General features: G+C 46.5%; 1 protein-coding gene across 4 annotated transcripts in view; it reads right to left on the reverse strand.

The window, feature by feature from the left end:
* Positions 1-9,611: 9,611 nt before the first annotated feature.
* Zzef1 (zinc finger ZZ-type and EF-hand domain containing 1) overlaps positions 9,612-14,216 on the reverse strand; it is a 130,451-nt gene continuing 125,846 nt past the window's right edge. For all 4 annotated transcript variants that reach the window (XM_048448684.3, XM_048448682.3, XM_048448683.3 and 1 more), the window contains exons 53-55: positions 14,013-14,166; positions 13,309-13,380; positions 9,612-12,063 (exon numbers count right to left, since the gene is read on the reverse strand). In XM_048448684.3, coding sequence (XP_048304641.3) covers positions 11,983-12,063; positions 13,309-13,380; positions 14,013-14,166 — 307 coding nt within the window. In that variant the 3' untranslated portion in view covers positions 9,612-11,982. The remainder of the gene's footprint in view (positions 12,064-13,308; positions 13,381-14,012; positions 14,167-14,216) is intronic.

Below are 14,216 nucleotides of genomic sequence, written 5' to 3' on the forward strand. Positions count from 1 at the left end.
CTGGTTGGTATCCATCTAACATTGGCCTCAGAAGAATAAGTGAGAAGTGCTCCCTCTCCTGTTTTTGGAAGAGTCTGCAGCACTGCTGTCACCTCATTCTTACTAGTCTGTTTTGCAGTCATCTGATCAGGTGGGAAGCGACTGGTTTACTATTTCAATCTCTTTCCTTGCTGTAGATTATCTAGATTTGCATTTCTTCCCCCGTCAGTCTTCTAAAAAAATCTGTTCATTTTATGAAGTTTTCTATTTTGTTGTCATACAGTTGCTCATGGTATTCTCCATGGCTGATTTCTTTAAGGATGGTAGTAACCTGCCTTTCCATCTTAGTAACCTGGTTGTTACTGTCCCTAAATACCTGATAGGAACAGCTTAAGAAAGAGGGGTTTGAGTTCATGGCCTCAGAGGTTTCAACCATGGTCTTGGGTCCATGTTCCTAGTCTTCTGTAAGGCAGAGCATCATGGGAACAGGCAAGTATGGTAGGAAGAGAAGGCTGCTTTACCTTAGGAAGGAAGGAGAGAGGCCTAAAATAGAAAACAAAACAAAACAAAACAAAACCCAACAAAACTAAAACCAAAAAAACCAGCCCCAAGGCCCCTTAGTAACCTATATTCTTCAGCTAGGCCCTATTTCCTGAAGTTTCTAGAACCTCCTAAAATAGTGCCACTGATGGAGCCAAGTGTTTATTCAGTACATGAGCCTGTGGAGGATACTTCAAAATCAGTCAATTCTCTGTCTCTCTGCTTTTTCTTTTCTTTTGAGATGGATCTCACATATTGTCCAAGTTGGCCCCCAACACCTGGGCGAATCTTCCTGTTTCAGCCACATAAGTGTTAGGATCGTAGCTATGCACTGCCATGCCCCCTCCTCCCATTCATTTCTGATTGTGACAATTTGAGTCTTCTCTCTTGCTTTCTTGGTCAATACAGCAAAGTTTGTTGTTGTTGTTGTTGCTGTTGTTTTAATGTTCTTCTTTCTCTTCCAAACATGCCTGTTCCCACTGATGCCCTACCTCACAGAAGACCAGGAACATGGGGCCAGGGCCCATGGGTTAAACCCTCTGAAGCCACGAGTTTGATCGTCACTACCCCAGGTATGGTGACACATCTGTAATCCTAGAATTCAGACAGGAAACGAGGAGCTCAAGGTCATCCCTAGGTACGTAGTAAGTTGGAGGCCATCCTGGGCTAATGAGTCCACGTTACAAAGTGAATAGTGAATCAAAAAACCAACATTTAGTTTCTTTGATATTTCTTTGTATTTTCTTCTTTCCTTTTTCTTTTTCTCCTTACTTAATCCTCCCTTCCCTTTTCTTCTTTATTTGTTCTTTCTTTACCACCATTCTACTCACTCCCTCTCAGGATCTATGTAGCCCATGTTGGTCTGAAACTCGTGAGCCAACTACCTTGGCCCCCATGCACTGATCCACAGCGTCCAGCTTTCTGTTTCCTGAATTTACATGCTACTTTGTATTCGGCTTCCTTTAGGCTTCATCTGCTTCCCTTTTATCATGGTCTTAAGGTAGGAGTCTTTGAATATACATACATGAAACTTTAGATTTCTTCCTAAGCACAATCTAGGTGTGTTCCATAGGTTTTGGTATTCTATGTCTTTGTTTTCATCCATCTCAAGCACTTCTTTGCTTTTCCCCTTATCCTCTGGTTATCTGAAAATATTGTATAAAAATGCTTGTCTTTTAAGTGATCGAGTCTGTCTTGTTCAGACTCTCTCCAAACCCGTCTTCCTGGGGCTACACAGGTAGGTACCACCATATCCAGCCAGAGCACCTTCTTCTCCTCTCTTTTTCTATTTTTCTTAAGTGTTTTACATCTATGTATTTGGGTTTCTTAAATTTCTCCAGCATGGGGGACATCTGTCTCCATGTCCCAGCCAAGGCTTAGGGGCCGCTGTAGAAGATGCAGGGAGGTTTTAAGAACCAGAGTGACACTAACAGCGTCACTACACTCAGAAACTCGTAGCAACTGCGGGTGCCTGCACAAGGCCAAGCCAGTCACCACTCAAGTACGGAGGGGAAAAGGGTTCATGAGACCTCACCCCTCACTGAAGAGTATGGACAGTTAACGGCGTCTCAGTGATGGAGGGTCGGTTTTCTTTAAGGGTTTGATCCCGGTAAGCTGACCACAGTCTAGTGAGTGGCCCCATATCCAGGAGTATATGGGCAGCACAAATTGGACTGGATGGGTTATTACAAGAGAGAGAACACAAGGTTAAAGTGTAGGATAGGATGTGGGGTGGACCTAGGAGGAATTGGGGAGAGGACTGAAGGGGGAGTATGACCAAAGCACATTGCACGGTATTATCAAATAATTAATACAATATTTTTAAAATGTCAACAGTTACAGTGACAGTGGGCTTCCAAATTCATTCTATTGTGGTTGAGGAACATTATGGTTTCACTATGAAATGTCCTCCAACGGCTCATGTACCAAAGGCCTGGTGCTTAGTTGGTGGCACTATAAAGCCTTCCTGTATGACATAGGTGTCATAGTTACTTTTCTATTGCATCATGATCAAGGCAACTTTCAAAAGAAAGAATTAAGTGGGCTTATGGTTTCAGAGGATTAGTGCCCATGATGGGAGACCAAGGGTATGGAGGCTGCAACAGCTGAGAGCTTGCATCTTGATCCAAAAGCAGGAGGCAAAGATCACAGTGGGGATAGTGCGAGGCTTCTGAAGCCCGTGTAAGTCTGCCCCAGTGACACACCTCCTCTAACAAGGCTACACTCCCCTAATTCTTTCCAAACAGCCACCACCTGGGAACTAATATTCAAATGCATGAGATTTATGGGACATCTTATTCAAACATCACAATAATTCACTGGGCACATGCCTTTGAATGTTATCCCTCACCCTGACCCCTTCCTGTCTCTCTCTTTCTTCTTCCTGGTCACTGTGAGGTGAGCTGCTTCATCATTCAACCACTGCCGTAAGGCTCCGAATCAGAAGATAGCCAGCCAGTTGTAGAAAACTGTGACACTAAGCCCAGGCCAGTCTTTCCTCTTGTGAGCTCTTTCTCTGGAGTACCTGTCATGTGATGAGAGGTCTGACCAATACCTGCGAGACAGTGGTGTTGCCAGGATTGTCTGACCAGGTGGTTTGGAAACCTCTGGACCGGACTTGTGGAAGGAATCTGGAAAATTTTGGAGATTTGGTGCTAGAGAAGGCCTGGGATGCTGCAAGCAAAGTTTAGTGGGCAATCCCCTTGGGAGATCAGAAGTCCAGAATGCTGATAGAATCGTGAACAATAAAGAGTGTTCAAGGGGCTTCAGACCGGAACATGACTCATGTAGCACTAGAGGCCATTCATGTTTGTAGTGAATAAAAATGGCCCCCATAGGCTCAGTGTTTGAATGCTTACTCTCCAGTTGAACTATTTGGGAAGGATTAGGTGTGGCCTTGTTGGAGAAAGTATGTGTGTGTGGGGGGGGTGGAGAAGTAGGGGTGCAGCTTTGAGGTTTCAAAAACCATCACCAGCCCCAATCTCTCTCTCTCTCTCTCTTTCTCTCTCTCTCCTGAAGATCAAGCTCTACAGTTCTCAGCTACAATGTCATGCCTGTCTTGTTTCTGCCATGATGATCATGGACTAACCCTCTAAAACTGAAAGTAAGCCCCAATTTAATGCTTTCTTTTAGCTGGGTGTGGTGGCACACACTTTTAATACTAGCACTCAGAGGCAGAGGCAGGTAGATCTCTGAGTTCAAGGATAGCCTGGTCTACTTAGTTCCAGGATAGTCAGGGCTAAAAGAGAAACCCTGTCTTGAAAAACCATGAATAAATAAATAAAACTTAAGAATGCTTTCTTTTTAAGAGTTGCTTTGGTCGTGGTTTCCCTTCTCAGAAATAGAACATTAACTAAGATAATGCTGCATTGTGGCAAAAAAATTTGCTTACATTTTGCCCAGATTTTGTAGGAAGTTAAATTCAAAGGTGGTAAACTAAAATCAGACTGAGACAAGGTCTGTCTGTCTGTCTCTCTCTCTCTCTCTCTAGCCCTAGCTGTCCTGGAATTTGCTATGTAGACCAGGCTGGCCTCAAACTCACAGAGATCTACCTGCCTCTGCCTCCCAAGTGCTGGGATTAGTTGTGTGCCACTACACCCAACCAAGATGGAGAAAATTGTATGACAGCTTGGTACTTAAGGGTGTTGCTGGTTGCTTTTAGCCAGGTTTACAGTAAGAATCAAGAACAGAAAAAGCAGAGTGGAGAAACTTGAAAAACTTGCAGTGTTGTCAGAAAAGCCATATGGTTAAAGTTGCCCCCAAGGAAGAGATGGTTTAAGAGATTAAAAAGAAAACAAGTACTTTGCACCCAGACCACAGTTCCCTGAGGGTACCTCAAGAGTTAGGCAGACGTCACCCGTCACAGGCTCAAAGGTCAAAGGTGTGAAGAAGTAAAATTATATGAAAAACTTTGTTTGGACAGGAGCACTAATTTCAGGCCCACAGAGGCCACAGCATTCACGTCTAGTGGGGCCTCACTATTGTTCAAGTTGGTGGCAGAACTTGATGTCATCTGCATGACTGGTTTTGTATACACACGTAGAATATAAATGTTATGGGCCATAGAGACTTTTATCCAGATTCCAAAAGAAAGCTTATGAGACTCAGTGTTGTGTTCTAGGGTCAGACTTCTGCCAGCAGCCTAGGAGAGCTCTGTGGAGCTGTGAGAGTGAAGCCTAAGCTGCAGCAGAGGACTCAGGAAGGACGCCAGGAACATGGAACATCTGCTCAGGAAAGCTGCAAGCAGTGAGCCGAGCCAGCCCAGGGGAGTCACATGTGCGAAAGCCAGCATGGTCAGAGTAGCAAGGCTGCCCGAACCCTTTAGGGCTCACATCATCCCATCTAATGCTCCAGATGCAAGAGGTACAGGATTTAATGTGTTCTGCTGGTTTCCCTTCCCCCTTCCTTCTGGAATGGGAATATTCAAACTGTTATTGGATATTGAAGTATGTTTTTTTTTTTCAGTTTTATGGGAGGCTCATAGCTATGAGTATGTCTTAAATCTTTTTAGATGTTTGGGACTTGGGTTTTTGAGCAACATTGGGACTGTTGAGATGTTGGAGAGTCTTAGAGATGTACTAAAGAAATTTTTGCATGAGATGGGCATAAGCTTTTGGTGGCCGAGGACCTCTGAATGTTATAAACGGTGTATGAAATGTCCCCCACAGGCTTGGTCCCCAGCTGATGGGACTGTTTGGGGATGTGGCAGGAGCTTAAGAGGTGAGGCTGAGCTGAAGGAAGGAGATCAAGCTGGGCGTGGTGGTCCACTGGCTGTTCTTGAGAAGGACCAGGGTTTGGTTTCCAGCGTCCATGTGATGATTAACAGCTCTGTAACTCCAGTTCTAGGGGATCTGATGCTCTCTTCTGGCTTCTTCAGGCACTGCATGCATGCAAAGCACATTTTATTTTTTTAAAGTCTGGAAAGGGGAAGTTGAAGGGGTGAAACTGTACAGGAGGAAAAGTTTCCAATGTTCGCTAGTACAGAATAACAATGGCTGACAATGGATTACTTGAAGACAGCTCGTAGAGACCATTTTTTTTAGGAGGTACTAGATAATGAGTCTGGGCTAAGCACATGCTCTACCCTTGAGCATACTTCCTAGAGTGGATTCTGAATGTTCCCAAAACAATGAAATGGTAGGCAGGACCTGGAGGGACAGGACTGCAATAATCTTTACTACTCAGAAGGCTGAGGCAGGAGGACAGCAAGCTCCATCCTGGAGCACTTAGATCTTAAAATAAAGAATATAAAAAGCTCAGTAGTAAGGTGATTATTGTATGGGAGGCCTTAGGCTAAATCTGTAAGTACTGTAAACAAAACAAAACATCACATTATACCCAATAAATATGTACAATTTATGTGTCAATTTAAAAAAGTAAAATAAAATTAAACTGTAAAAGGAATTTTAGTTAGCTGTCTCTCTTCACTTCTGCTGTGGATTTCTGCCCTAATGAGCAGGAGCAGTCTTATCACTGTATTTTAGGGGTGTCTCACCTGATGGAGTGGCGGAGCAGCTGTGTTGACAGGACTCACAGTGGTATGTGGGGTTTTCCCAGGCCTGACATCTGCCCAGTTGTCATGGATACATGCTTCTCAGTAGTTCTGAGATGACAACCCATGAGGACACAGCTCTCCCAAGTAGCTTTTTAAACATGAATGCAAATGGTGGCTGACAGTTCAGGGATGTCTCCTATGAAAAACACCGAGGTGGCTCTCCACAGGGAGCAGGGAACTGCCCAGGGAGGAGCTGGAGCTGTGGCTCCTCCTTGTGAGTAAAAAAGTCCCAAAGAGCAGGAGCGGGGAAGGCAAGGAGAGACAGACTGACTTCGCATCTTCAAGCCACAGAATTTCTCTTTGCCGGGAAAGAAATGCAACTTTCAGGCTTTTCAGTGTTGTGAGCTGGTGAAATCCTCTTTTAAATTTCCTTAGTTTGGAGCCAGGAAGACAGCGCGCTGGGAAAGGCATGTGTCGCTAAGCCTACCCGAGTTCACTCCCTGGGGCACACATGGTAGGGAGAACAGTTGTCCTCTGACATCCACAAACGCAGTGCAGCATTCTTGTGTGCATGCACGTGCACACACACGTGCAAACAAACAAACATAGTTTGGAGTTTAAAGTTGGAGACATCTCACTGAGTTCTGGGACAGTGCCTCCAAATTTGCTCTCAACCCCTTTTGCTAGAAAGGAGAATTTGCTACTGATGGCTGCCATCAGCCTGTTTTCAGAGGCCTTTCCACTTCAGGAAATGTTTATGTCTCCTTCCCACACACTGCTGATTTTTTTTTTTTTTTTTTTTGAGTTAAGTGTTCTCTGTGTAGCCCTGGCTGTCCTGAAACTTGCTCTGTCAACCAGTGTAGCCTTGAACTCATAGAGATCCATTTGCCTCTGCCTCCCAAGTGCTGGGATTAAGAACATATGCCATCACTACCTGGAAATAGAAGACAACTTTTAAGACTCCACTCTCTTCTCTTTCTGGGTCATCAGGTCATCAGGTTGGACTGCAAGCCTCTACACCTATTGAGCCATCTCAGAGGCCCCTAAATTCTTAAAAACTTTAGTGAAACCATTTTGTATTTTTAGAAAAATACCTATTTAATAGGATTGTTTAGAGTAGTGATTTCAACCTACGGGTCACATGACCCTTTCTCAGTGGTCTCCTAAGACCATTAAAAAACAGGTATTTATATTACAATTCATAACAGTAAGAAAATTAGCTATTAAATAGCAACAAAAATAATTTTAAGCTTGGGGAGGGGTCACCACAACATGAAGAACTATATTAAAGGGTTGAAGCATTAGGAAGGTTGAGCACCAGTGATTTATTTTAGGTAGTCTTAGTTCTTCCTGGAACAATTTTTATAAACTTATTTAATTTTTTCATACAATGCATTTTGATATTAATATGGCAAGAGGGCTACTGCCTTATTACAACCCACTGGAGCCAACTGTGGCCTAATTTCATCTGCAAGTGAGCAGAGACCAGCCAACCACAAGTCCCCTTGTCCACCTCCCCTATATTCCCAGGCATCCTGAACAGGCGCTCACATCCTGCAGTTAGGAATCCTAGTCGGATCCCAATTCCTGCATCTACAGCTGTGTACTGGCTCTCCAGCACCTTACAGCAGCAGGTTGCAGTCGGGTCTCCAAGCCCGGTGCTTTGTCAGCTCAATGTGAGCACGAATCCATCACCTACAGCAGTGATCCTCAACCTTCCTAACTCAACCCTTTAATATGGTTCCTCATGTTGTGGCGATCCCCAATCATACAATTATTTTCGTTGCTACTTCAAAACTGTAATTTTGCTACTGTTAGGAAATGGAATGTAATTACCTGATACATAGGATATCTGATCTGTGACCCCTATGAAAAGGTTGTTTGACCGCCCCCAAAGGGGTCATGACCCACAGGTTGAGAACTGTTGCCCTAGAACTTCCTAGCAGGCATCAGTGTCTCTGTGGTAGGAAATGGCTCACAGCCACCCTGACAGCAAGAGGAGATGGAAAGGAAGCATCCTATAAACAGAAATGAGATTTCTAGGATGGTACCCAAGGAGGGTATCATTCAAGAATGACTCTCCATGAGCCAGCAAAAAGATAGTTTTCCTGAGATTGAAGAATCTACAGTTGTCACCCATGAATAGATTGGATTCTGGGGCAGGTGAGATGGCTCAACAGACTAAAGCACTTGCTGTCAAGCCTGTAACCTGAATGCATAGGGTGGACCAATCCCTACAAACTGTCCTCTGACCTCTATACATGTGCACCTACAAGCACAAATAATGTAAAAAAAAAAAAAAAAGACTGACTACTGAGAAAAATACTGGATTTTGTGAGCAGGGAAGGAGGGAAATGGGTAGGAAGTAGCAGTGGGATAAGCAACAGGATCCACATAGGTGCTTAGTCATGTGTAGATGTGGGCTTAGTCTAAGTCTGGATTTTCCACCAGGCTGTTTCCGTGCAGTGTAATCACCTGGCTAGCATGCTGGGGCATCTGGAGTGTGGACGAGAGGCGATGGCGCTGGGCAATGGGACTGAGCCCTGACAGTTCTCAGGATTTGGCACTGACATGTACAAATGAGGAATGCTGGAATTCTACCTCTCTTCCGCTGTGTAGAAGGCTTAGGTTGGAGTCACCTAGTGCTGCTATGACCTGTGTCTCAGCAAGGAACTTCCACACAGCTGTTCCAGGACTTTGCAACTAAGTAAAGGCTGTCCGTGACCCCAACAGGAAAAGCTGAGAGCCTTGCTTTTCAAAATTAAGCCCCATGATTCTCAGATCAAGTCAGGGTGAGGACAGCAATAAATTATTAGCCTTAGAGGGCAACTCAGAGACCTGGACGACCCAGTTCCCCTGAGCACCATGCTAACCCAGGCTTCCTACCGGAGAAGCTGAGGCTGGGCCCAGGCCCTGTCTGGGGCTCCCCTAAAGTCTCAGATTTGGGGGAGATGTATAGACTGTGGGCCTCAAAGGTGAGCTAGTCCCAGATTCCATTGAAAAGGCAAGTTCCTCCACCTTACAAGATGGCACTGAGCACAGGAAAGGGTCTGAGAAGGACACAGCATGGCCAATGGGAACTCAGACCTGAGGAGGAACAATCTCAGATGATTTAGATGAGGCAGGCAGGAGAAGCAGTCCCAGGACAACAGCAAGGCTTGGGAGCTACAGGAGGCTCAGAGATGACAGGGTGGTGTTGGGGTATCTGGCAGGAGAAGAGTGAACTTGGGGACATTATTTGTGTGTCAAACCTAAGAGATAAAGTACAGAAGGGGGTGATTAAGGTGAACTCCTGGATTCCCTGGGTGGCCACAGTGAAGGGCAAGGCTCACAGTTCCGTCAACACTCAGACGCTGTGGGGGACCTGCTGGACTCCTTCACACAAGGAGGTGGTCATGAGGTTCTGTAAAGCCCATCTATTTGGCTAAGCAGAAACTCCAAAGTATATTTCACAAGAGAAGCTGAAGGGCCAGGCATGAGAGACATGGGCAGGAGATGGCGGGTTTCGGGCCAGCTTGAAGGATACAGTAAGACCTTTCTACAGGGCAGTGGGGGTAGGGAAGGGGAGGGACCGGAAGGGAAAAGGGAGAAATTCACATAGAGTTGTACTTTTTTTATATAGAATTTGTACAATATATTTCTCTTCATTTGCATATCTTATCCACAACTTAAAACATTCTTTTTACAGGCTGAACTCACTCAGCTGATATAATCAAAATTCTTTCTCTCAACCAAATAATAAAAATTCAAAATCGTAAACCCGTAAGAAAACAAATTAAAAACGATGATGAAAATAAGTCACTCCTCTCATTAGAACAGTGTCTGTACAATATATATGATCTGGATTATAGATTAGGCACATGTTTCCACGACCCCTTATTCCTGCCAGTTTTGTCTCAGTCCAGGCAGTCTTGCCCCCTAAGAAGGGTCAAGGGGACATTGGCCTTGATGGAACTCCTTTGCACCTCCTGTCCAGGTTGGGATCAGGAGAGATGGGCCTGGCTCAGCAGTGCCACCCAGTGGCCTAGAGAAGTGGAGGCAGTGGGCTGCAGTGACTAGGTCAGGGGGGCCCTGTCAGAGAGCAGCTGTGGTGTGTGAAGGGCAAAACGAAGCAGAGGGAGAGAAAACAGAGAGCGGTGAGTGGAGAAAAGCTATGGGGTTCAGTGTTTATTTACAATTGCTCTTCCTGATGGAAGGGTGGGAGAAGAGCTGGGGCCACTGTCCCGAGGGAGGCCTCCAGCCCTGTCCTGCCCTGGCCATCTGCTCCCTCTACTCAGTCTGAGGCGTGGAGGGTTGTGAGTGTGCCATCTCCTCCCCCATCTTCTAACTGCTATCTGGTCTGAGTCACGGTGAGGCCTCTTCACTGAGCACTGAGACTTGTTCTGACTCTCACCAGAGACCTACTTGGAGGGAGTGGCATGCAATAGTGGCCTTCTCTGGGGTCTAGGCAGCTTGCAAAGCCCAGGTGCTTTGGCAATGAGCAAAAGATGAGAAAGAGGTTCCCATGGGCTGGCACCCTATCCCACATCATGGGAACTGGACTAGGATTCCTTTGATGTGAGGGGCAGAACGTGGGTCACCGCTCCATTTGTTCTTGTGTTTTTGCAACCTATCCCCCCACCACTCTGTAGCCATTTTTCCTGTAGGCTGGGGTCCATCCGAGAACCTAATTCAAGGGCCAGGCAGGTAGTGGTGACAGAAGGCAAAGCACCTTTGCAGAAGATGCTTCCAGACCTGTAGGCTCAGCCTCTTCCAATCCAGTCCCTTGTCCACACCCGGAGGGGTCTTCAGAGGCCAAGGGGCACACTGCACCATAGCAACACAAGATAGCCAAGGGTGGTGCTGGCTGTGAGGAGGCATTTTTGCATTGGGCCTGTGAGGTGGGACATGCCTCTGGCCCAGACACCTGCCCTTCAATAGGAGGTGCCTCAGGATTTTTTTCTTCCTGAAAGTCCTTGGCCTGATGCCAACCCAGCTTCCCACTCACTGTGGCTCTGGAAAGAAAATCATTAGCACTTCAGGGCAATGCTAAAGCCATACATAGAAAAATGCAAAAGCATTCACTAGAACTAATGTAGTTATTGCTAGACAGGTGATGGCCAAATAGCAAGGTAAGAGGACCAAGGTGGTGGGTATGCTGATCACCATGACCTTGGAGCAGAAGTATAATCAGGTATGTTCTGACTCCTGAACAAGGGCTCCTTTGAGGGCACTGTTGGCACTGTAGGTGCTGGAGAGTCCCTCTATTTCTGTCACTTCAACACACACCAGTTTGTTCCTAGGCATTCCCTAGGGGCTCTTTCAGGGAGTCAGTGTGGTTCTCTTCTAGAAGCATGAGGGGAAACAAAACCATATTAAAATAAGTGAAGAAACGCAGACATGTGTGCTGGGAGCTGTTGCATGGATGACAAGCAGGACCTGTTGGCTGATCCCAAGGGCACTGGGAGTTAGCCAGCTGACCTGTGGCATGAAGACAGCTTGGGAATTGGAGGTGGCTGGGAGGTGCTCGTGTTGGTTGTGGGTTGGTTTCCCAAGTGGGCCACTGCTGCTGCAAGCTGCAAGTCTCACTGCAAAGGTGGCTCTGCACGGATGGTACCTTCCCCTGATGGCAAGCCTGGGCAGTTCCTGCTCAGTGGAGACAGAATCCTTCCAGAGATTACTTCTAGGTCCTCAGTGCTGTGACTCCCCGGGGGCAGCTCTGAAGGACACTAGTCTCTATTCTCTGAGTAACTTTCCCAAAGCCTCTTGATGGCCCTTTCTGAGCCACTCAGCACTGCTGTGCCTTCTTGCACACATGGAGCCTGCATAGTGGGCCTTCTTGATGAGGCGGCTGCTTGGCATCCAAATGGGAGCAGGGGTGGGCTCAAAGAGAGCTGGGTGAAGAGGCTGCAGGGGTTTCCTGAGCAAGGTTGGAGGTCTGCCGTAACCCCTGTAGATAAATTATTGAGTCCATGCATGCCACAGTGAGGCTAACACTCAACATTCCAGAGGCGGGTGGCCTTGTTTGGGTAGTTGATTGCCAGGCTGATAGCAGCGATGTTTTGCAGAGCCTGTGGAGGGAAAGAGCAGTCACTAACATCAAGGACCATTTACTTGCTTACCCCTAAATCCCTCAGCTGGAGGGTGGTGAGGTGAGACAGAGGTAGTGCCTCTCACTCAGAGGCTCGCAGGTAAAAGTAAGAAAGGAAACAAAACCAAAAACCCACAGGAAAGCCCTGAGGTAGGCAGTAAGAAGCCTTTGGTCATGGTAGCAGTTCAATTGCTGAGGCAGTTTTGGAAAAGCCATACAAAGGCATGGAAGGGAAGCACACAGTACACACAAGAGGTGAACAGCCAGTGACAGAGGAGAGGTACCCACGGGAGCCCATAAACAGCGCTGGGAAAGTGGCTGTCCCAGAAGGGCCTGGTGAGGAGGCAGAATACCAGTAAGGGAACTGGTTAGCTGTGGGAAGGGTCACAGAGGAAAATATGCCACAAACTCAATAGTATGTGTTGAGGGCAAGTTCAGTTCTCAAAATGCAGGCTGGGGCCTGAGGATCCCTGGCCTTTTGGGAGGAGTCACAGATTCAAGTTTCACTTTCATCATTTCCTGAGTGCACAGTACAGTTCCTTTTCAGGAATGAGTGCAGGGCAGACACAAGAATCCAGTTGTCTTCTATTGGGCCAGACATTAAGTAAGTTTTCAAAAATGGAACTAGAGCCACCCTCCTCAAAAATTATTTTGTTTTAAAAAGTTTTCTCAAAACACATTAACATGAAATGTTCTGTCTTAAAAACTGAATTGATACATTTTGAATGTTTTAATTTCAACACTAAAGTCTAATTTATAACACTATACATTGTATACAGCATATAGAAGGAACAGCTTTCCTGGGCCCTCTATCATTTAGAAACACAGCTGTTAGAAGAGGAGTTTTCCTACAAGGGAAGCAAAGTACGTCCAAAAATATCTGAAATCTAACTCTATGGAAACTTCCAGGATCAGCCAAACTAAAGTGAAGGCACTGGTTGTTTTGGTTTCACAGACACAAATTCTTGCTAGTGTCTTCTGACCCCACAGTTTAATATGAGTGACAGTGATGAATGGGGCTCCACTGCTCTCTGTGAGAGCCAGAAGGAAGTGACTGCATTGCAACCAAGCTCCATGTAAACTCTGGGAGGGTCTGGACTTGTCAAGCAACTAACTCCCTCTTCCCTGTCTTCTTCCCCACCCCCATCCTGGCAAGTGATATGGTGCCATTCATCAAAGGAAGATGACCTACAGTCCAGCTCTTTGGGGACAGGGGAGACGGTACCTGTGCTGCACATCGGAGAAGGTGGTCCTCAGTGGTTAAGGCCAGCAGGTACTCCTGCAGCAGGCCAAGCTCCTGTGAAGAGAGCAAGGACTCTGATTGACAGAAGGCAGCAGGGCTGAACAAAGGACACCCACCAAACAAACAGGGGCCCCAAGTGGGTAAGCACTGCTCACTGCCAAGCACCTATGACACCACACACTCTACATCCATGAAGAAGCCCCACTGGAAGGAACAGGAACCTGGCTCCAGAGCCAGCCCTGATGGCGACTTTTCTCATGTCTATTGAGGAGGACAAGCAAAGGATCTGTGAAAGGCCCTTTCATATGGCAATTCAATAAGCCTATTGTGCCTAGGCAGAGAAAGACAAGGAAGAGGAACCTAACTGTTTGATTTTCCAGAAATCTCTGTTGTCAAGAGCTGCTCCAAGGCAGTCCCGACCCTCTTTGGCTATAGGCCTGACAAAATAAGCAACTAGGCTGACCTGAAGGTTTTTCTTCCCAGGGCTGGGTATATGGGTATGTGTTGGGGGAACACTAAATGGAGGCTCAGGCCTGCCTCCTTGTGCAGCCTGGACACTCTGGGCTTGGGGACTGGGGTGTAACCCTGGTCCTGCCATGAGCAGGAAGAGATAAAAGCATACAGAGGTATGATCCTTATGATCCTTCCCGCCCAGACTGAAGGGCAAGAGATAGATGTGTCCTTACCTGGGCACGGTTCTCAGTGACAAAGAAGAGCTCGGTGAGGGCGCGGTGCAGGGGTAGGAGGATGCCAGGCTGTGTCACATCCTCAAATAGGCCATACTCCATGTGGGTAAAGAGCTGCCACAGGGGCTTCAACAGTGCAAGGTCACATAGGTCACTGGGGAGGGGAGAATCATGGGGTCGGTTTACTGAGAAGTAGGCTACCCA

The sequence above is a fragment of the Myodes glareolus genome, chromosome 9 (assembly GCF_982192425.1).
Source record: "Myodes glareolus chromosome 9, mMyoGla1.1, whole genome shotgun sequence".
NCBI lineage: Eukaryota > Metazoa > Chordata > Mammalia > Rodentia > Cricetidae > Myodes > Myodes glareolus.